This window comes from Xyrauchen texanus, chromosome 35 (genome assembly GCF_025860055.1).
Source record: "Xyrauchen texanus isolate HMW12.3.18 chromosome 35, RBS_HiC_50CHRs, whole genome shotgun sequence".
Lineage (NCBI taxonomy): Eukaryota > Metazoa > Chordata > Actinopteri > Cypriniformes > Catostomidae > Xyrauchen > Xyrauchen texanus.
In genome coordinates this window covers 12065791-12088490 of record NC_068310.1, presented here as the reverse complement: position 1 = coordinate 12088490, position 22700 = coordinate 12065791, and the positions used below count along the sequence as shown (strand labels likewise).

The window sequence follows — 22700 nt, the reverse complement described above, 5'->3', positions numbered from 1 at the left end:
GCAATGTCTCACAGTCCATGATCAAGCGGAGAAAGATCCATTAATCAGAGAATCATGGCCAATAAAGCAGACCAAACAAGCTCTCCAGCAACTGCCTACTTCCATTATGCACTGTGAATGGCGCAGTCAAGTTGGTCTCCCTACACTCTCAAACTACTATTATATTTTTTAATTATATTGTTTCTATACTTAGAACCAAAATCTTAACATCAATAGTTTTATACTTTTCTATTTTTAAATTAAGTAATTTGCAATACTTCATGGGATTGTGGTTCATTCCCTCACTAAAGGCATTGTTGCACTCTATTACTGGAACATTGTAAGTTCTCTCAAAGTGCATGTGCACATAAGCTGCCTGTCAGACATTCAAACAGCGTGCAGGTGCCAATATGAGGAAATAAAAAGTGATCTTTAAGATTCTCACATTTGTGTTGTTTCTCTCTATTTTCCTTTGGCCTGTTGACAACCAAACAATGGTTGTGATCAATGTAAAGATCAAGCCTGCCATAGAGTTAAAGATTGATCGTGTGACTTTAATAACTGATGTCGTTATTGTTGAAATGAAGATCGCAATAAATAATTTTAGTTTTTGTAACCAGCCCTAATTTGTTAATATATGTGGACTAAGCTTTATCGTATGCTGTAAAATGAAACTGTGTGCTTGTCAGCACCGTCTACCTGACTGAACTGGCTTTGACATGGCATTACACCCTTGTCAACCTGCTATACACCAGAAAGCTCAATATGACAGATAAACGCTGAAGTGAAACCATAATATGCACTTTCAAAATGAATGGATTAATTGTACACGCTGTGGCTAGCAGTGACAAATACCTTCGATTCCTCATGTTGGTCTTGAGTGGAAGATTCTGTTTCCCTGACAACTACAGCCTTGGTTACCAACATGTCAGGGTGCTGTTGCTTGGCTTCTTTTATTGCCATGGCGAGTGCCTGTGAAAAGTCATTTATTTCTTAGGTTAAATGGGAAAAACACGCTGCTCATGTATAAGTAATATGTTTTCTGACATGCTGATTAATTTGTGCATATTCATATTATTGTATTAATATATTTCGTTCTTTATGTATGTCTACATTTTTAGCTGTTCCTGCCATTTACTTAACAAGAAGTCCTCGAAATAAGCAGAAAATCAGAAAACAACATTTCTGCAGTCTCACTGATATTACATTAAATTTGTCCTTTTATTAATCATTAAACTCGTTTCAGATTTAGTTTTGAGCAGTAAAAATCACTTTAATAACTGTATGGTTCTGACCTTGAATTCTGATTGGATTAGCCATGTTTTAAAACAGATTAGATCGTGAATTAATTGTTTACACAGATTATAATTAAAATTAAAGCAAACTGCTTATTCAAAATTGGTGTCTTTCATTACATTGCAGTTGCCACCATTTTTTCCAAGCAATAAGCCACTAAAGTCCATGTATCACAGTTAAACTCAACTCACAATAATGTACAGCCTTGGGTAGCTTATTACTTTAATATTTGTACTTTTATTAAAAATGAAGCTCTAATGTTATTTCAGAATTCTTTTGAGAAGTAACGAGATAATATGCCATGTGTATTGTATTGGTAGGCAAGGAAGGAGGATCTAAATGCACCTTTATTTAACTGAAAAATAAACACGCTACTAAGAATAAAAAGCACAGCATAGAAAATACATGAAAAGACTGACAAACTAACCAGGGGAAACAAGGGCTTAAGTACATAAGGGAAAACAAGGAACACCTGGGGAAACAATCAGGGAATGAGGAACACAATCAAGGGAAAACCAATCAAAAGGAAATCAGGAACTAAACAAGAATTACAGCATAAAAGACAAGACCAAAAACAACGGGTATATGACAGTTGTTAGGAAAACCCAGCCCTGGTTCTTTCTGCACACACCTGGTCTTGATCAACATCATCATCACCAGTAATGATAATCCTCTTTTCAATTCTTGTCTCAGAGTACCCTCCTTTCACCGTCTGTAAAAAAAAAAAAGGATGTGTAATGTGGTGTATTTTTATCATGTTAAGTATACATTAATCAAGTATAATTGATGCATTTTATTTTACAATTATTTCTGATGGTCAAGTATGTATTTTACTGTGTGTGTGTGTGTGTGTGTGTGTGTGTGTGTGTGTGTGTAAAGAAGCCTGTGAAGATTAGGCCCCTCAGAATGCAATGTGTGACCACATATGGTACTCATATATGGTAAGCTTGAGTCTCATGGTTTGACACTAGAGAAGATTTAGTGGTGGGGCCTCAAAGATGTGTTTCTGCTCAAAACACTACAGACTGAAGACACAGAACAAAAATGTATGGAAGGTTTAGCCACGCCTTGTGAGACCTATGTAAGCGGGTGCAAACTCAAGACATGTTAGTTGTTCTGGAGGCAACTCGGCTTTATGGTCTGACAATAAAGTCTATTCTTCTGAAATCAAAAACTTTCTTTGAGAGTGAGTTTTTCACAAAATGGGCAGAAACCACAACAGTAATATTCTAAGAAGACCTGTTCTAAACACAAAGTTACATTTCATATTTGTTCCAGATACCTTAGTAACATGAGTTGTAGTGGCTGATGTTACATTCTCTGTCACCATTAAAGGAGAATCAGAACTCTCTCTTGTTAATGATCCAAGATTCACCTGCAGAAGAATATAATGAAATACAAAAAAATAAAAAAATTGCATGATATGTTGGACATAAAGTTCTTTTCAACTTTTAATACCTTAAATACAAATGTAGTTTATCTTAATCTAGTTCTGAAACAAAAATTTGGTATTACACTTGGAAGACTTAAAAACATAAATTGACCAGTTTAAAATTGTTAAAATAATGGAAAATGAAAATGATCTCATCAGTTACTCACCGTCATGATATCCCAGGTGTGTATGACTTTCTTTCTTCAGCATACCACATTTGAAGAACAATAGAAAATATCTTAGCTCAGTAGGTGCTTGAAATTCAAATGGGGATCAGATTTTTAAGCTCCAAAAAGAACAGAGTCAGCATAAACATCACCATACAACTCCAGCAGTTAAATTAAAGTGTTCTAAAGCAACACAGTCATTTTTGTTGCGAAAAAGCTAAATCTTTTTAACTCTAAATCATAGCTTCCAGTCAGCAGCGGTTTGCGCATATGATATAATCACGTTGGCATGTGTGACACACCCGGAAGAGCAGTACAGTTTACAACCGAGTACGAGGAACGCTGTACAGAAGCTTTGTTGGTTTTGGTTTAGATCTGTATTTGTGTCTGTTTCTTAAATCAGTGGTGCGTTTGTGTGCTTATCCTGGATGTCTGAACCGAAAAAAGAATGTGAGATTAGGTCTGTAACATGCCAACGTGAACACATCACACAAGAGACTGTGTGAACTCCACCCCCTTGTGAAGCTTACTGGAAGCGATAGTTTATGGATAAAAAATACTGAAATATTTCTATTTTTCGCACCTAAAGTGATCGAATCGACTTGAGAAGACATTACTGTAATTTAATCATTGGTATCATATGGATGACTTTTATTCTGACTATCTGTGAATTTTGGAGATACAAAAGTTGGATCACTGTATTTTAAGGACCTACTGAGCTAAGATATTTTTCTATTTTTCTTCATATACTGTATGTTCTGGTGAAGAATGAAAGTCTTACACACCTGGGATATTAAATGAGGGTGAGTAAATAATGAGATAATTTTCATCTTTGGGTGAACTATTCCTTTAATCTCCCCTTCATACTTACAGGAGAGACCTTTGAGTACGCAGCCTCTCGCATACTGCCCATGCCATGATCCTATAATAGAAATTGAAGAAGTTACAATATAGAAAAGATCCACCACTATATATTTAAATATGAAGACATTTTAAAAAGTAATAACTATGTCACTTATAATTTACAGTAACTGGATTAACCAAAGTTACATTTTCTCAGAATATTTCCCAATTTAGCACACTTTGACATTACACTTTTTACATTACAGTAAAGGACGAATGACAATTTAAAGGTCTCTACCGGGTCTGAAATCTCCATAATGGTCGTGGTGACCTCAGAGCCATTGGGCTGTGTCTCGATCTTGACCTCGGTTTTCCTCAGAGCCTGGGAGGTAATTATTTCACTGCACTCTCTACTGAGAGAATGGATCGGAGGTGATTCTGAGCTCTCCTGTCTTATTGACAGGGCATTAGCTTGTTCTGTCGAGTCTTTCCTCAGGGCTTGGGCAGCTTTCACTGACCGTGGTGCTTTCTTGGGTACAAAGGGCTTGGGAAAGAAATTAAACAGATCAAGTCAAACCTAGAAGTGATCCTGGGAAATTTGATAACACAGTGCTAGGAACATGGCAGTTTACAATGAGTCATGGTTTAAAAAAAAAAGAAAAAAAGAAAAAGATGAAAAAAGAATAAGAAGCAATGACAAATGTAACAAAATGTTTAAATCAAAGCAATCAAACCTGAACTGATTGATATTCAAATATGGAGGGCAGCATCAAATGGAATGGAATTAGCATCAATCATGAACTCAAATTCCAATGCAATTTCATGCTTTGCTCTGATGCCCTGCAGAACATGAGAGAACATAAAATGGGACGTGATTGCAGTCTTCAGCACATTTACACCTCAGACATCTCCGACAGGTGAATGGGTGAGCCAGCCACTTTGTTGAAAGAGAAAGATGCTTGTCTACCTCTGGTTTACGTTCCTCCGGGAGCTTCTGTTCTACAAAGGGCTTTGGTTTCTCAACGCGCCTCTGTACATCCACAGGTCTCTCTTCAGGAAGGAAGATGTGATCTGCTCCCAGTATAAATGCTGGATGGGTTGGCCGGTCAGAGAGGCCAAACTCAGTTGAGAAGTCTTTCTCTCCCAGCTCTGACATGCCTCTGGAAAATTCCTCGATACCAGTTTGGAAGTCCATGAGGACAGTGAAGTCCACCTCAGCCTCCAGACTGGACGTTGAGCTAACAGTGATACTCGAGCATTTGCGCTCAATGCCCAGGTGGGTCTCCTTCAGGTAAAGAGTGTCTGGATCAGGGTCGTCTTCTGACACCGATCCCAAATATCTCTCCCAGGGTTCTCTCTGAAGAAGCAAAAAAAGTAGATCTTGGTGCAAGTAACCAGCTGTGTTAAGAGAACAAATGTTGACTGAGAAACAGCAGTTTAATAGATGTTACAGCTTCTTCACAAGACAAGAATCTTATGACACATTCAGGATGAGACAACAGTGAGGTGGCTGATGATTCAAGAGTGCTAAAGTCTAGTGGGGGATGGAGGTATTAGTTCAGAAGCGTTACATGTCTCTGAGGAAGGACTAAGACAATAAGGTGCTGATACAGCATGTTCAACCTAGGGCAACATACCGCACATGAAAAGTTTGTAGTTTATATATTACTCCTCTGCAGCTACAGTATATCTGTCCAATTTCAGATTACAGGTGAAACTCGAAAAATTAGAATATCGTGCAAAAGTTCATTAATTTCAGTAATTCAACTTAAAAGGTGAAACTAATATATTATATAGACTCATTACAAGCAAAGTAAGATATTTCAAGCCTTTATTTGATATAATTTTGATGATTATGGCTTACAGCTTATGAAAACCCCAAATTCAGAATCTCAGAAAATTAGAATATTACATGAAATCAATAAAAAAAGGATTTTAAATACAGAAATGTCGGCCCTCTGAAAAGTATAATCATGCATATGTACTCAGTACTTGGTTTGGGCCCCTTTTGCATTAATTACTGCCTCAATGCGGCGTGGCATGGATGCTATCAGCCTGTGGCACTGCTGAGGTGTTATGGAAGACCAAGATGCTTCAATAGCGGCCTTCAGCTCTTCTGCATTGTTTGGTCTCATGTCTCTCATCTTTCTCTTAGCAATGCCCCATAGATTCTCTATGGGGTTCAGGTCAAGCGAGTTTGCTGGCCAATCAAGCACAGTAATACCATGGTCATTGAACCAGGTTTTGGTACTTTTGGCAGTGTGGGCAGGTGCCAAGTCCTGCTGGAAAATGAAGTCAGCATCTCCATAAAGCTTGTCTGCTGAAGGAAGCATGAAGTGCTCTAAAATGTCCCGGTAGGCGGCTGCGTTGACTCTGGACTTAATAAAGCACAGTGGACCAACACCAGCCGATGACATGGCTCCCCAAACCAACACAGACTGTGGAAACTTCACACTGGACTTCAAGCATCTTGGATTGTGTGCCTCTCCATTCTTCCTCCAGACTCTGGGACCTTGGTTTCAAAATGAGATGCAAAATTTGCTCTCATCAGAAAAGAGGACTTTGGACCACTGAGCAACAGACCAGTTCTTTTTTTCTTTAGCCCAGGTAAGACGTTTGACATTTGAAGCCCATGTCCAGGACCCGTCTGTGTGTGGTGGCTCTTGATGCAGTAATTCCAGCCTCAGTCCACTCCTTGTGAAGCTCCCCACACATTTGAATGGCCTTTTCCTGACAATCCTCTCCAGGCTACGGTCATCCCTGCTGCTTGTGCACATTTTTCTTCCACACTTTTCCCTTCCACTTAACTTTCTATTAATGTGCTTTGATACAGCACTTTGAGAACATCCAACTTCTTTTGCAATTACCTTTTGAGGCTTTCCCTCCTTGTGGAGAGTGTCAATGATGGTTTTCTGCACAACTGTCAGGTCAGCAGTCTTCCCCATGATTGTGAATTCAACTGAACCAGACTGAGAGACCATTTAAAGGCTCAGGAACCCTTTGCAGGTGTTTAGCTGATTAGAGTGTGACACTTTGAGCCTACAATACTGAACCTTTTCACAATATTCTAATTTTCTGAGATTCTGAATTTGGGGTTTTCATAAGCTGTAAGCCATAATCATCAAAATTATATCAAATAAAGGCTTGAAATATCTTACTTTGCTTGTAATGAGTCTATATAATATATTAGTTTCACCTTTTAAGTTGAATTACTGAAATTAATGAACTTTTGCACGATATTCTAATTTTTCGAGTTTCACCTGTATATGGACAGTTCTTTGTGACAAATTCATGTTAAAATCATGCTAAATGCAGAAAGCCTTAGACTTACTTAACAGCGTAGGGTATTTAATGCATATGGTGGATTAAAATTACATACAATGTCATTCGTATGTTATATGGTTGTGGATCATGCAAGAAATTCCATGCTTTGATGAAGGGAGCAAAAGACAGAAGTCATGTGTAGTGTTTATCAAAATGCAAAAGCACTTCTGGGTTGCAAGGAGATAGCATTGGGTGAGATGAGTGGAAAAATGAGGCACCTGGGCTTCCTCCTGGGGCTCCGCATGAATTGCTGGGGTGGGAAGGGGGTCCTGGAATGTGAGATGAAATAATAGGAAGAGCAATGCAAAGTTAGTGCACTGAAATTTGAGATAACAGGGAAGGAGCCCAGATTAGGCCCAGAATCAACAACCAGACATTAATATCCTTCTGAATAAACTGACCGTCCCATATATAAACTAGATGTGAACTAGAGTTTTCAGCATACTGTACCAAGGCCATTAAATGTTAAAATATGTTTTGGCAGCTGGGTGCATTTTTGTGCAAATAACCATTAAAGAGCCAGCAATCAGCACATTATGTCTACTTTAAACATTGTGATCCAAAGAGCAGTTCTTAAGGATTATTCTTCTGGCTCTTCTAGTCCAAGTCTTTCTACTGCCAGGAAAAGTTTCATCAGCGCTTTCGATGTATCAGTGAGTGTGTTTGCATGCACACCAATACACTGATAACTCCCAAAAATCAGCTTATTCAAAAAATTAGACATCGCAAGAAAACCGCATTTATATGACATTTCAAATCATGCAGTCATGCACACAACACTTAGCTAAGCAGGTAAGAACACCAGAAATCAACATTTTAAGAACACCTGTAAAGGTGTTTACATGCAGAGCAAAACCTACATCTGCCGATCGTTTTTTACTTTAACGTTTATGACCATAACCCAATAAAGGAAACACATTTAAGGCCTTTGCATGATCTTATATGTTGTCCGTTTATTATGCATAACCAGTGTAAGATCGTGCATGAAAACACAGTCAATGTCTTTCTTTTCTAATTTCAGGTGATATAAGCTAGTTACTGCTTTGACAACAAGTCTGTGAAAGCTGCAGCTCAAAAAGAGAAGAACATCAAAGTTCCCTGCACTATTGTTGTAATATAAATTATTGATCAATTCATTTTTACAGACAAGTTAAAGGGCACATATTAACTCCTATAGTATGAAGCTGGGTATACATATTATCTCCCAAACAACAGCTAAAACCATTCCTTGTTAAATCAACTTTCAGAGCCCTTCTCATGAGCGATAACATGGCCATTTTTGAAAGTCTTACTTGCAGAAGCCCTTATGTTTGCAAAAATGGCACAGTAGCATAGCAGTATGGTGCACAGGCCTTTTGATTCCTTGCAACAACCATTCCCTACATGCCTGGTGTGAGGGAAACAGAGAAATTATGTTGGAAGGAAATACCACACATCAGGTGGAAAGTTAGTGGTACGGAAGCCTGAAGCTTAAGCGATGAAGATTATGTGGAGGATCCTAAGTGTTTTCTCAAATGTGCAAGCAGATGTTGAGCTGTGTGTTGAGGAAGAGGAAAGGAGGTGGTACGTCCTCATCCAATCATACAGCAGTTATGGTAACTTATATATCTATCAGCCAATTTTCACATACAAAATAACTATTCTACTCATCTCTCCTCAGAAACAGTTGCTTATGTTTTACTAGTATGTGCACTATGCAAAACTATAAGATATGGATGTGCCGTTACATGCGATGCTTTAGTTCCTGTGACTGACAAGCAGATATCAAGCAGTTGTTACCACTGTTTTTCTCTTGGAAGATTCCACGCTGGAGCTCTTGTGAAGTCTGTTGCTAGAATCGCTTTTGGGGATGTGTTTGGTAGGTGTATCTCTTGTCCTCTGGGATTTTACAGGTGGGTATAAAAGCGGAATCTGATCAAGAGCTGAAAATGTTGAATTGGTTGGAAAGTCAAATACTAAAGACAGATCTTCAAAAAGAAACTGATCTTGTTCAATACGAAATCTGTGGTCGTCACTGTTTTTGAGATGACTGTCTTGGAGAGACTGCCGGTTATATTGTCTGACTTCCCTATTTTGACAATTACTGATCAGGGCTTGCATGGCAAAAGGAGTGCCTTCTAGAACTGCTGAAATTTGCTCTTCCTTAAATTTGGTTTCTTCATTTCCATCAAATGATCCTGCAATGCTTGTCTGAATTGGCTGTCCTTGCGGCGCCTTATTGCCTTTCAGCTTCTTTGACCTCTCGGGCTTCAGTGGAACAATGCGTTTCAACTCAGACTGTGATGTTTCGCTTGCCGTGGAATCCCGTCTCTGGATTGTTGAGCCTTTGGCTGTTACATCACCTGGTTTAGGTATCTGCTTCTGCTTAGTAGTGTAAGTGCTCTCTATCTCTGTTACAGAGGTTTGTCTCTCCCATCTGCTTTCATTATATCGATCTCGAATGTGTTTGTCTAAGGCTGCTTTGGGAGAAGCCTTACCAAAGCTTCTCTCTACATAGTTTGCTAAATCCTGAGTCTTGTCTTCTGCATGGGTTACACCCATGTAATTTGTATCAGCCCAGTGCCTCTCTGGTGCATATTCATTACACCCATTTGCATGAATGACATTCTCCATTGCACATCTGTCCTGCATGTGCCCATTATCATGCGCTTTATCCTTTAAAAAACCGCAACCCTGGAAATGGTTGTACCTTAAAGCAGGGCTTTTAGCTCTATTTCTCAGGGGCTTCTCGGGAGATAGGACAGTCTCTGTTGTGGTCCTTTTTACTACACTGTGCTTTTCTCTCATGTTTTTGTGTGTGGTGGGGATTTTCTCTCTCATTCTGTCTTCTGTCTCTCTGTTGGATCCAGTGGCTAATGAAGCTACTCTAGGACTCCTGCTCTTTTCCTCTTTTTTACTGAGGGTCACGTCCCTTTGACAACCATCTTGCTTCTCAATCAATAGGGACTCCACTGAGGCCTATATATCAATAGAGTGAACAGTTTCAATGGCCTGTCAGTGCCACAACATGCCCTCTACGGTAACTTGTAAAGCGTATATATTTGCCATATGAAAACCTGATGCAAGATAAGACAAGATAAGAATTTATTGATCCTAGGGGATAAAATGTTATCAAGTTGAAAATTATGTAAAATGTTGGGTAGATGTTTTGAAGTTAAATAAAAGTGATACATTTATGTATGTAAAACTATTCAGAAGTACTTAAAGTGGCATTTGATTATGTTATCAGGCAATAATATTGCCTTTTTGCACTAAATACTAATAACAAAAATGTATTCATGCGGTGTTCAAATACACCACTACAGCCAGCTTCTATTAAAGTTAAAAACTTCTACTAGCACTTGACCAGAGCCATGACATGAAATGATTTAACAGCATCCACTTAAAGAGAGATGTGTGAATAATAATTAGGCATTTGGCTCATTAAATCTGAGGCTGGTACTGACAAATATCCAAATAATCCTTATCAGGAATTTCAAAGCAGAATTGGAACAAAATATCATTATACTGTAAACACATGATTCCAATTCAATCCCCTGTAGGTATCAACAACTCACAGATTTTTTCTCCGGAGTGCTGCCTGGAGAAGCTCCAGAGAGACGTTTCTCTCTGTGGACTAGTTTGCTGTTAGGCTCTCTTAATGCCCTTTTCAGCTCATTGATGCTGGCTTGATGTTTCTGCAACACATCCTCTGGTTTATCCAGGAACTGCTATAAAACAAACAGGTCAATATGTTGAACCACTCACCTCCAGCTAGGTGTTCATTGGACAGCTGTAAATATTTGTTTGAACTGTGGAAGGTACATAAGTAATGAAAAAATCAGACAGGTCCCCATGAGAGAGGAAATTTGGTCTGTAGTTTTGTTCTGTTAAAGATAAATAGGACTCCCACTAAACAATTCATGTTATAATAATTAGAAACTCCAAATTAACCAATATGCAAAGTCACTGTAGTGCGTAAAAAACAGCCTGGGCTGTTTGCACACTAACTACGTTCTCATTAAATGCCAGGCATATTGACATACATGGCATAAATTACAGGAAACAAAATTATAATTTTCCTTTATAACACAATCAGATGTGTGATTGTGGCAGCATGGTCATGTTTGACAGCATATTAGAGCATCATTGCAAAATCTGACACTTCAACCCAAGTGGATTAATATGCTACAATTTGACAAATAATTGTTTTTTATAATGTCTAAAAATATATTCAATGCATAACTTGTGATCATTTCTAGAAAGTAAGTTATTAACAACCTTGTCTTATTGAGATCAGCCAGTGCATGGAGCACTGAGGCCATCTACTGGACATAGTTGTCATTTCATTAAATTGTTATTTTTATTCCAGCAGATGTCACCAGAGACCCCCAATGGATGACATCTTTTGATGTTTTGACACTTTCAATTTACTGAAATGTAGGTTTTTGTTGAAGTGAAGATAACATATAATGTGCTTATTTTATATGAAAATGAATGATGTAATTTAGTAATTTAAAGACAAATAATTCAGTAATTTACTCTGTAATTTACCAGTAATTTACCCCCAACACACACACACACAAACACTTTACTCAACAAACACAGTGATTCCAAAACAAAGAGTGCACAAGGGTTAAATGAAGAAACTAAGTAAATGATAGGGGCCTATGTTTAAACAAATGATTTTTTATGAATTGTAAAATTAATGGGTAAAAGTCTTTAAAGTGCATCTTGAATTAACTGCAAAAGTGCAAATAGATGCATTGCCTTTTGTTATTTGGCTGATGAATGCTTTTGTTGGCAATTCATTTATAGTCTATCTATTACATTTTAAGAGAGTGTGGTCCACAATTTTTTGAGCAACCATTTTGTGGTGCTTTAATGACACTTTTGGCTCATGTAGATTTGTGTGCTCTCTAGCACTCAAACCGCAGTCCTTCATCATAAGTGATAAACACTATCATTTAAGATACTGTGTCATTTGTTCACTACAGGAAAAGCTTGTAAATGTGGTTGGTTATGTAAAGTAATTGTTAAAATGTAAAGGCTAACAAGTCACAAGTTAAGCCAAAAAGAATCTCTACATCACTTCTTCAACATTTAAGACAACAAAGCAGCACATAAGACATGAAACATGCTAGTGTAGATAACAAACAACAATGTCAGATGGACCCCCATCTTGGCTCAGTTTCTGGAACTCCCTCTAGAAGACAAGTACAAAAAGTGAAACTACAAACACGTAGTCACTGATAGAGAGACGGCTCAGGCTGTGGATCCATAAGAAACAGTACCTCCTGTTTAGGACGTGGGGCCAAGTCCTGGTCCGACTGGGATAAAGGGGTGGTGGGGGAGGGATATGGTGCAAGCCAGGTAACGGGGTGGCAGAGGCCGGTGGAGACAGAGAGGCAGAGCATGGTTGATTCAGAAAACAAGCAGCCAAACAGAGAGAGGAACACTCATACAGACGTTGACATTAGCCATGGAAGTACAGAAAGTGAATTAGGTTGTGTCACTACCCCAGATACATAGGTTTAGACATTACTTATTCACATACACAAATTTTGGAATAATGTACAGATTTAGATGTTTCGGAAGGAAATTGGTACTTTAATTCACCAAAGTGCCATTCAACTGATCGCAAAGTATAGCAGGACATTACTGATGTAAAAAACAGCACCATTACTATTTGAAAAAAGTCATTTTTGATCAAATCTAGACAGGCCACATTTCCAACAGCCATCACTCCAACACCTTATTCTTAAGTAATCATGCTGAATTGCTAATTTGGTTCGTTAAATGAAGCTTAACATTGTCTTTGTGTTTGTTTTTGAGTTGCCACAGTATGCATTAGACTGGTATGTCAAGGTTAATATTAGGTCAAAAATGGCACACAAAAAAACAGCATTCTCTAGAAACTCATCAGTTGATCATGGTTTTGAGGAATGAAGGCTATACAATGCTTGAAATTACCATGGAACATTACAGTCTTCAAATACAAAGGACAACTGTCTCTAACAAGGACAGAAGAGATGTGGAAGGTCAGATGTACAACTAAACAAGAGGATAACTACATCAGAGTCTCTAGTTTGAGAAATAGACACCTCATAGATCCTCAGGTGACAGGTTTATTGAATTCTACCTGCTCAACAGCAGTTTCATGTACAACAGTAAAGAGAAGACTCAGAGGTGCAGGCCTTATGTAAAGAATTTCAAAGAAAAAGACACTTTTGAAACAGAAAAACGAAAAGAAAATGTTATAGTGGGCAAAGAAAAACAGACAACAGAAAACAGCTGGAAAAGAGTGTTATGATCTTAAACCCATTGAGCTTTTGTGGGATCAGCTAGACTGTAAGGTGAGTGAGAAGTGCCCGACAAGACAGCCACATCTATGGCAAGTGCTACAGGAAGTGTGGGGTGAAATGTCACCTGAGTATCTGGACAAACTGACAGCTAGAATGCCAAGGATCTGCAAAGCTGTCATTGCTGTATGTGGAGGATTTTTTAATGAGAACTCTTACAATTGTAAAAAACATTTCAGAACTTCTTCAAATAGTAATTTTTCACATTATTAATGTCCTGACTATACAGTGATCAGTTGAATGCCACTTTTGGTGAATAAAAGTACCAATTTCTTTCCATAAGAGCAAAATATTTACATCATTCCAAACTTTTGTCTGCCACTGTAGATATTGATCAAATGATATATCCAGTTCAGTGACACAAATCTCCCGAGCTTTTCTGCCATTATGCATACATGTCTCATGAGGTGGATGTACTCAAGAGTATCAGTGAGCATGGATAAATGATACACCAGCAACATCCCTAATCTCTACAAAACCTCTAGAGCACAAATCAATACACAGGCTGTTCAACAATTAGTCTATGTCAACATGATGCTAAAACAAGACTAAGCTGGCAATATGGCAAACCTCAGATCTCTGAACTACTCCCCTACATAAGATTACAAAGAGCTTCTACTGTGCAGATCAGAATAATGAACATCAAGGTTATGCAGATGAAAAAAAAATGTTATTCACCCAAAAATGTAAATGCATCATTCAAAATAAAAAATTTCCAAACCTGTATTTCTTGCTTCTTACTGTATTTCTTTACATACAGTACTAATTTATGCAGACTCTCTAACCTGCTCTTTTCCATACAATGAAAGAATACAGCGATGAGAGGCTGTCAAGCTCCAAAATGGACAAAAAGTACTATTTAGCGTAAAGTAAGTGATATAGCACAGAACTTCATTATATTGCTTTATATTCCAAGTCTTCAGAAGCCACAGAAAACAAACATAACAGAGTCTTGTGCAAAGAACAGACCAAAATGTAAGTCATAACTATAGGTCGACCAGTAGTGGATTTTGCATGTCTTATTCTTAATTTACTATGATGGTACAGAGTCCTAAATAAATAAAATACCATATGAAGTTTATTGTTAAACTAAAATCCCAACTAAACCCCCCCCCCCCACAAAGTATAAACAAGCCCAAAACACACCTGGAACTCTTATTTTGTAATGATGAAAAAAATATTGGCAAAAATTGCCACAGGTTTTTGCAGATAAAATAGTTCCAAAAAGCAGCTATCAGCAAGGATTATATCAGTCTATCCCTAGTCTTAACTCACCAAAAAACGTCCCCTACTGCAGTTCTCAAATGTCATTTGCACTCATTATGCATATTCAAACTTTGCACTTGAAGAGGCATCACACCAGGTTTGACCTCAAAGATAACAAGTTCCATTGGTTTTCAAATTTTTCTAACCATTCTTGTCGTGCCAAATTTGAATATGCAGAGGGAACAGTTTTTTATTGAATACATTTTGCATTTTTATCTGTTCCTTACACAATACTAGTCTATTATTTCCAAAGTCTTGGAATATAGTGCAAGAGTCGTATGAGCTTATGTTGAGTATTTTTTCCCTTCTGAGCTTTAGACATTAAAGCTCAAAAACAACAAGTACCTTTTAGGTTCAACAATTACAATACTATTACAATTACATAATAACAACAATCTCATTTGAGTGTCAAGAAAAAATCTGCAAAGGCTTTGTGGCAAGCAATCACACTGCTATTTCATTTTAGGCACTCTAAAGCCATGCTAGCAGTGTGTATGCAGATTCAGAGTGCAGTTGAGACAATGACAGACAATTAGACACAGATAGATACGTCACTCCAAAAATACCTCTGTCTTAGAGTCTACAGGAGAGCCGGCCTCCTCCCTCTGTCCGTGAGCGGATAAAGAAATAAGCAATAGTTAGAGAACAGCAGTGAAGGGTTAGCAGGGAGGACAGTGCAAAATCTGTTTTAGATTAAGACAATTAGCAGACAGGGGGAGGAAGCTGAGAGTACAGGACAGATTTGTAGATGTTAGAGGGAGGAAAGTCAATTCTAAAGAGATGTTAAGAAAACATGCAGGCATAAAAATAAATATTTAAGACTCAAACATAGAAAGTTAGAGATAAAGAGACTTAAACAGACAGGCACAGAAAAGGTAGAGGTAGGGAAAGGTAGGGAGGTAGGTTACTGTTTGAATCAGAAGTGGCAGTGAGGGGAGTGTTAGTCAGATGTTAACATGTTCTAGGAACAACATTTAAATGTCTCCATCTAGATTTCAAGGGCATTCAACAGAACTTGAACTACAAGAACTTGTACAGAGCTTCCAGATGATATTCTTTATCTAAATGGCCCAATCTTGATTTAAATCTGTTTAATAGATAGTTCTTTCCTTTTTTAAGAGAATATAGTTGATCACTTCAATGCATTTATAATTTAAGGACAAGAAAAGTACATTGATCTATGTAATTCTATTCATTCATTATATGTAATTGGAGTGGTGGTGGCGGTGGCGGTAGCGTAGTGGGCTAAAGCACTAAATTGTTAAGCAGAAGGTTGTTGGTTCGATCCCCACAGCCACCACCATTGTGTCCTTGAACAAGGCACTTAACTCCAGGTTGCTCTGGGGGGATTGTCCCTGTAATAAGGGCTCTGTAAGTCACTTTGGATAAAAGCATCTGCCAAATGCATAAATATGTAATTCATTCATTATAATGACCCAAAAAACAAATATTAAAAATATTAAAACTAAAAACTGTTGTGTGCACAGAACCTTGAGCTCCACAGTCATAGAAGCAGTGAAGTCACCCTCTAGATGCTCATATTCAGCTTGTTCGTAAACCTGATCTCGGTCCAAGTCCTGATCCAGACCCTCCAGGTAGTCCTGGTCCAGCTCATCTCTGGGAAGACTGTGCACAGGCTCACAAGAGGTGTGCTGGGAGAGTTGGTCCAAAGTGTCCCCTAAAGCAGATTCTGAAAGAGATACATACTTCCGCTGGACTATTCCTCCACTGTATATTTCAAGTTTAAGATGAGTTGACCAATAGAGTTTTTCTAAACATAATACATAGCGAATCTGTGAATAGTTAGAATAAACAAGAGAATGTTTTAGCCATGCACTCTGCAATTGCATAGTGAATTAAAAACCCCAGAAAGACATTTTACAAATATTACATGTTTGCGAATTTGTAGCAGGGATACCATGGTCATGAAAAACCTGAAAGTGTCAGTGCATTTTAAAATTGGCTTTTCCAGCATTGGAAAACTCACAGAAATTAATAAAATCTGAAAAGTTGTACTGTAGAAAAGTCATGAAAATTTCAATGCACCTAGAAGGGGTTGGAACCTTGTTGAAGGTTAAATTGAAGATTTATTTGATGAAAGGGATGTTAACCTGCTTAAGCCCTATTTTGGGAAATCCTTTTAATATAGTCCTTTTATAAGAGAAATTCTGGTTCTTACCTCCATCTATGCTGCGGGACAGCAGGTACCTCCTACTGACTGATCGCTCAAACTGAGGAGCTGGCCTGTCAATTAAAGCACTGGCTTGACGAGTCTGGGCTTGGGTCCGCCCACTGTAACGAAACTTTGAGCCAATCACAAGAAAACCTTTGGGTGGAGGCTCAGGAGAGACCAATCTAAAGGAGGAGATCACAAAGCAGATTTTTTTTCTCGAAGAACCCGTTACAAAAGTATGAGAGCGGATTGTACATCATAACAGGGGTTTTTAATATTTTGATGCCAAGGACCCCAAATATGATGATACCCTTGGAAGGGACCCCCCCTTGCAAAAATATGAAGGCAGCTACATGTGGGCTATATTTTTCATATATCATAAGAACCATTTACACATATCAGAAAAATAATAAGTAGCTATAATAAAGTCACAGGTCTATATATTTGTGGCAGCACTAAGTGCAGCTTTACGCACAACTACTGTGCACTACGTCATTTCCAATTTTCATGAGAGCAGAACTAATTCTAAGTGCAAATTTTGTGTCAGAACACAGCGCAACTGGGCGTGGGTGGGAGAGTTTGCACTATCTGTGGGTGTATGCATGCAAACTATGGGTGTATTTTATGATAATGAAGTGGTGCAAAGTGCAATTTTTTATTTTCCTGAGAAATGGGTCACTGTGCTAAGACATTTCAAAAGCATGTCTGTTTTCAGTGCAAAGTCTAAACTCAGTTCCTGCATTTGTAGTTTGGAGATTACCAGCAAGAGGTAATAAAGTCAAAACTCTGAAAATATTGTGGAACATCAAATAATGTCCCGTTTGTAGCACTTTTATGAAAGAAAAATGTATGATATTTGTGATAACTTTATTGTGGTCGTGGTTTATTTTTTGCAATTATTATTACTATTTTGTTTAGGCTATATTTACAATTTTACATATGATCTAATTTATATTGGTATTTTTCCACCTGTTTTTTAGAATGATTTTTAAGTCTGCAAAAGGGGTCGGTGGAAGAAGTTGGAGAGGGTAAAATATTTGGATTTGGTATGATTTTTTTGACCATTTCTTAATTTTTATTATATTTCCATTAAAGTGTAATTTTAAACAAAATGTAGCCATGATTTGTATGTCAGTAGATGAAAATTATTAATAATACTTATAAATTCTCTTAAATTTAACAGAGCAAACATCCAAATCCTGACACGAATCACATTTTCCATGCATATAAAAGGAGTGTGTCACTGTCACTGAAATATGTGACATTTAACAAGGAACAGTTAATGCACAAAAGAATGTAAGTTCATATTTCTATTCTTCTATTTCATTGCATCCTCTCCATTTACACTACCAACTTCTTATGAATGTGCTGTCTTGGTTTATATCACTGGTGTTTGACAGGGAATTAACTATATAAAAGGATGCAGACACTGCAACAACTCAGAATTAAATTGCACTTGACCCAACCCATTAGTGCTTAGTGTGCACAATTTCACCAAACCCATTTGCGCCTAGACTTAGTGCATGCTTGCACAAAAATACTAAAGCTTAATGCGCATAGCGCTTCGCTTAGCACTCTTTAAAAACATGTTGTTTGCAAGATTCAAAAATTGGCTGGTTCTTACACCAGCAAATTAAGTAAATTATTAAAATATTATCTGTAAAATATTTATTTTGTATTAGGTTGAGAGTGTCTCTGTTTTCTACCTGCCTTTTGACCGCAGTTTAAAAAGTAAAGGCTCTCAAACTTACTAGTACTTGCAAATCATGTTAAATGCCATTAGTGAACTGAGTTGGAGTCAAGTCCAGACCCTCCATGACCCAGTCCAATACAAGACCCCCTAATACCAAGGCATAAACCCAAGACCCAGACCAAGAACTGTTGGTCCAAGAACCAGACAGTTCTATTTTATTGAACTAAAATAGAAAGAAACAACAGCCTTCATTTTAAACACACAATAATCAAGCTTTTATAATATTTATAAAAGCAGTATAAATTATAAAGAATTGTTTTATTAAAACATGGTAAACTTTGACCAAACATCTCTCATACAAGTTTCCCCACATCTGAGGTTCACTAAAGATACTGTAACAGGAGCTGTCGATACATCTTACATTTAAAAAGATTGTGTCCAGTGGTGTGGCAGGACTGGTGTGACAGTGAACACATACCTGAAAAAGGTGTGGTGTTCAATGCAGACTTTCCACAAACGCTTAGAGGCACGGTGGTTGGGCAGCTTGAAGCCAATGGTGCTCTCAAACTGCTCATACTGGGGTGCAGGGGAGTGTGGTCGTGTGATGGGGAGGAAGTGAAGGGTATGAAGGGAAAGCAGAGTGGTAGCGTGTTACTTGACAAGATATTGGACAAGGTGTAAAATCTGCATGCAGCTTAAGCTATCAAACAACAGGACACAAATCTGTGTGCCTTTAAATTTATCCAAGTAGCATGTAACCAGGATTTTTAAAGAATGCTGCATGGCTTGAGAGAAACTGAATAAGAATGAGAGTAAATATTAATATGTAAATGCCCAAAACCCACAGAAGCGTTGCGTTGATAAGATGCTGAACAATGAGGTATATTGAATAAAGGCATTGAAATATTGTTAAGCATTCATATCTGACCCTGACACAAAATAGGCAAGAGTCAAGGAAGCTGCCAGGCTTTTGTGCTACTACAGAGAATCCCATTGTGAGAGGAAAATCAGAGAAAGCAACCCCCGTAAATGCAGACTGCAGAATCCGTAACACTTAGTAAAGACCTCTGCTATTTTCTATTTTCCCTTCTCTTTCTTCCCTCTCTCAACGCCATTGCTATTCAGTTATAACTTATCTCTTTCTCTCTGCTTTTCTCTCTATTTCTCTCTGCCCACTAGGCAAAGGAGGACTGGGTATTTTGAAAGCATGGTTAGTGATTTTAAATTCTCTAAATTCATTCCATTCTTTTCTAATAAAATCACATCATGCAGATTATCCGCCTAATTTCTCGGCCACAGCATTAGTCTCAGTGTGACAGTCTTATCTAGCAAGTGTTGAACGTGCACTAACAAGCAACATCTAACAAGAAAAACCTGGAAAATCTCAAAAGACCTTTTTCTCTACCTCTCCAGGGCGGATCTTGATGTAGAAGTTGCTTCTCTTGTAGGATATTTTAAGGATCTTAGGCCAGGCAAAACGGTTGATACGCAGCCGATCTCTATAGATCAAAAGGCCACTGGCACACACCCCCAGCATGATATCAATGCCTTCAGAGTCCTTTAAAACAAAAAAACACGCAAATACAGACAAATACAAATACAAATTTAAGTTTCGATAATTTCTATTTTGTCCTTATTGACATATAAATCACCAAAAACTTTTGCTGCATGGAAAAAAAAAAGCAGTTTAAACATTCTGTCTATGATATCTTTTGTGTTCAATGGAAGAAGCAAAGTCAAGATTGGAATGACATAAGAACATAATTTTAATTTTTTGGGTGAGCAGTAATTAAGTTTCAGACTGTCAATGACATACTAAATATTCAGGGGCAGATTTACTAAACAATTGTGCCACTTTTGCGTGTGGTATTTCAGTACAAAACCTGCATCTTATTCACAAACCAACCGCAATCTATTTTAGCAGGCACAATCACCACTGAAATTGTACTGCGTCTTAAAATGAAGTATTTGCGAGCATTTAAATGAAGTCTTTGTCATTCCTTTCCATGCAAGCATGCCTCCTTTCTATGTAAATTAAACTCATTGTAGATTGTGCTTCATTCACAAAAAATTGCCTGCCGCGATTCAGATTGTGCTATTACCATCAAATGAAAGTAGTTTGTGAACATTTTCAACTGATCATATCAGCGGTAATAAATCAAGTAATCATCAAATGACGGAGAAGAGCATTGTAACCTGGCATATATCAGACACAGTATCATCAAGTGCAAGTTCTGTGTGTTTAAGAGATGATTTTGGTGTTTGGATCACAGTGATGCTGTACAGTCCTGGCAGGGTGTGTCAAATATGGTAGTCTGTGGCATTCTCCACTATATGGTGCTCAGAACCGGACACAAGATCAGAATTTCACATGCAAATTGCACTCAGCAGCGATTTTGTAGGTGCATTTGCGCTGTTGCCTGATATGCATAATTTCTTTACTGAACTGGGAAAGTAGGTATAGCTGCAGGCCAGAGATCTCCAAATGGGGGCGGAATCTCCAAAATAGGGCGTGGTTTCCTCAGAAGGGGGTTGCGTGAACTCCAAAAGGGGGTCACACCTTCACAGACGTTTAGGGTTGGGGAAAGGGTTAGGTATGGGGCTCCCTATATCTCTATATCTGCCGATTTGGAGCTCCCGCCCCTTTTTGGAACTCTGTATACCCTTCTCGAATTGGGCGCTAAACCATCGCAGACAGCACGTGCTAAAATAACTGCGCTTTACACTCCGTAATTCATTCTTCGTAAATCTGCCCCTCAGTTTATTCTGTACCACATACTGTAAACATGGACACTTGAATAATGTCTTTACCACTGTTTACCATAGGAACAGACTCGCACCTTTGCATGGTGGAGATCAACACCATACATGGAGAGCTTCTTGGCATTCTCCAGGAAGTTGATCTCAGCTTCTGCAGGACTCATGCCCCTGAGCACAGGTCATCATTATTAGATTACAATGATGAAGAAAAAAGTAAATACAATGCCAATGTAACAGTTTCATATTTATAATAGATGTTGCTGCACAGTATATTTCAGTTGTTTGAGTGCTTTTGACCTGTATCTGTTGACTAATTACTACTCCCTATGCAGGTGAACTTCACTCACCTGTAGGTGCGGTGAAGCTCCACCACCCTCTCCTCTAGCTCACGGGTCTGATTGGGGGCAAAGCGGAACTCATTGATGTAGTCTGGCCCATGTTCCTCTGGGTCATAGTCTCCAAGCTCAGCCTGAACGGCATAGGAGCCCAGCAGAGCGTGAGTGACGAATGAGCAGGGCAAACGACCTGACAATATGTCCTCCCTCAGCTGCAGACACAGGTAATATCTGCACACACACACACACACACACACACCAAAGCTGATTAACGACAACCAAATTTTGTGTGGGTTCACAAATATTTGATCTATTTATACCACCTTGTGCTAACTTTAAATTATTGTAACTGTTGTACATAAAGAAAAAAGAATAGATTATCTTTCAGAAGAGATTGATAGCCTTACGACCAGTCTTGATGGAATTTGTTTTCACACAACATCACCATGTTAAGGAATGGGGACAATCCACCTGCATTCCCCAAGGGCATAATAGTTAGAGGTCAAGGAACTCCATTTGGGGATTAAAACCTGCAACTTTTAGTTTATTAGCCCAGATCTAGAACCACTTACAAGATAATGTCCAACAAAGGACAGTAAAGATTTTTCCTGTGATTTTCAGGTGTGAGCTTCTTTAACATAGGAGAGATACAAAGTGCATATTAGCATCTGTCAGCAGGAGGTTATTAATCACTTGACCATCTGACTCCCTGCTGAGTTAATGGTTTCAAAAACTGAAAAAATACCTCCAGCTTGCTTGAAAAAAATTGTTCTGTTGCTGAGACGGGGTCTTATGTTCTCGTCAAGTGACCAATGAGCTTCTTCTTTTACTGAAGACCTAACAAGACGTCAAGCTGATCTAAATGCTTTCATCGCACTCAACTGCATATTATCACAAACACTGATTGTAATCCAAAGTGATTCTGTCATCAAGTGTTTTTCCTGACTTTTTTCTACATTAAAAGGACATTGGAAACCGGAGCACAGCAGTCAGTTTTTATTGAATGTCATTTCATTCTGAAAGCAGTATATGGAAATACAAGCTCTACAACAAGCCTCGAGGGGATAAGTACACAATCACGCAATTTCACA

General features: G+C 38.2%; 1 protein-coding gene across 1 annotated transcript in view; it reads right to left on the bottom strand.

Moving 5' to 3' along the window:
- The window catches only part of LOC127629000 (band 4.1-like protein 1), a 91385-nt gene that overhangs the window by 4546 nt on the left and 64139 nt on the right, over window positions 1-22700 (bottom strand). Inside the window, exons 7-22 of the mRNA XM_052106005.1 lie at window positions 21622-21840; window positions 21355-21442; window positions 19920-20072; window positions 18993-19090; window positions 16828-17003; window positions 16139-16338; window positions 15215-15253; window positions 12315-12350; window positions 10599-10751; window positions 7260-7310; window positions 4685-5074; window positions 4016-4261; window positions 3746-3796; window positions 2558-2650; window positions 1907-1987; window positions 835-951 (exon numbers count right to left, since the gene is read on the bottom strand). Of these exons, the coding sequence (XP_051961965.1) occupies window positions 835-951; window positions 1907-1987; window positions 2558-2650; window positions 3746-3796; window positions 4016-4261; window positions 4685-5074; window positions 7260-7310; window positions 10599-10751; window positions 12315-12350; window positions 15215-15253; window positions 16139-16338; window positions 16828-17003; window positions 18993-19090; window positions 19920-20072; window positions 21355-21442; window positions 21622-21840 (2191 nt within the window). The remainder of the gene's footprint in view (window positions 1-834; window positions 952-1906; window positions 1988-2557; window positions 2651-3745; window positions 3797-4015; window positions 4262-4684; window positions 5075-7259; window positions 7311-10598; window positions 10752-12314; window positions 12351-15214; window positions 15254-16138; window positions 16339-16827; window positions 17004-18992; window positions 19091-19919; window positions 20073-21354; window positions 21443-21621; window positions 21841-22700) is intronic.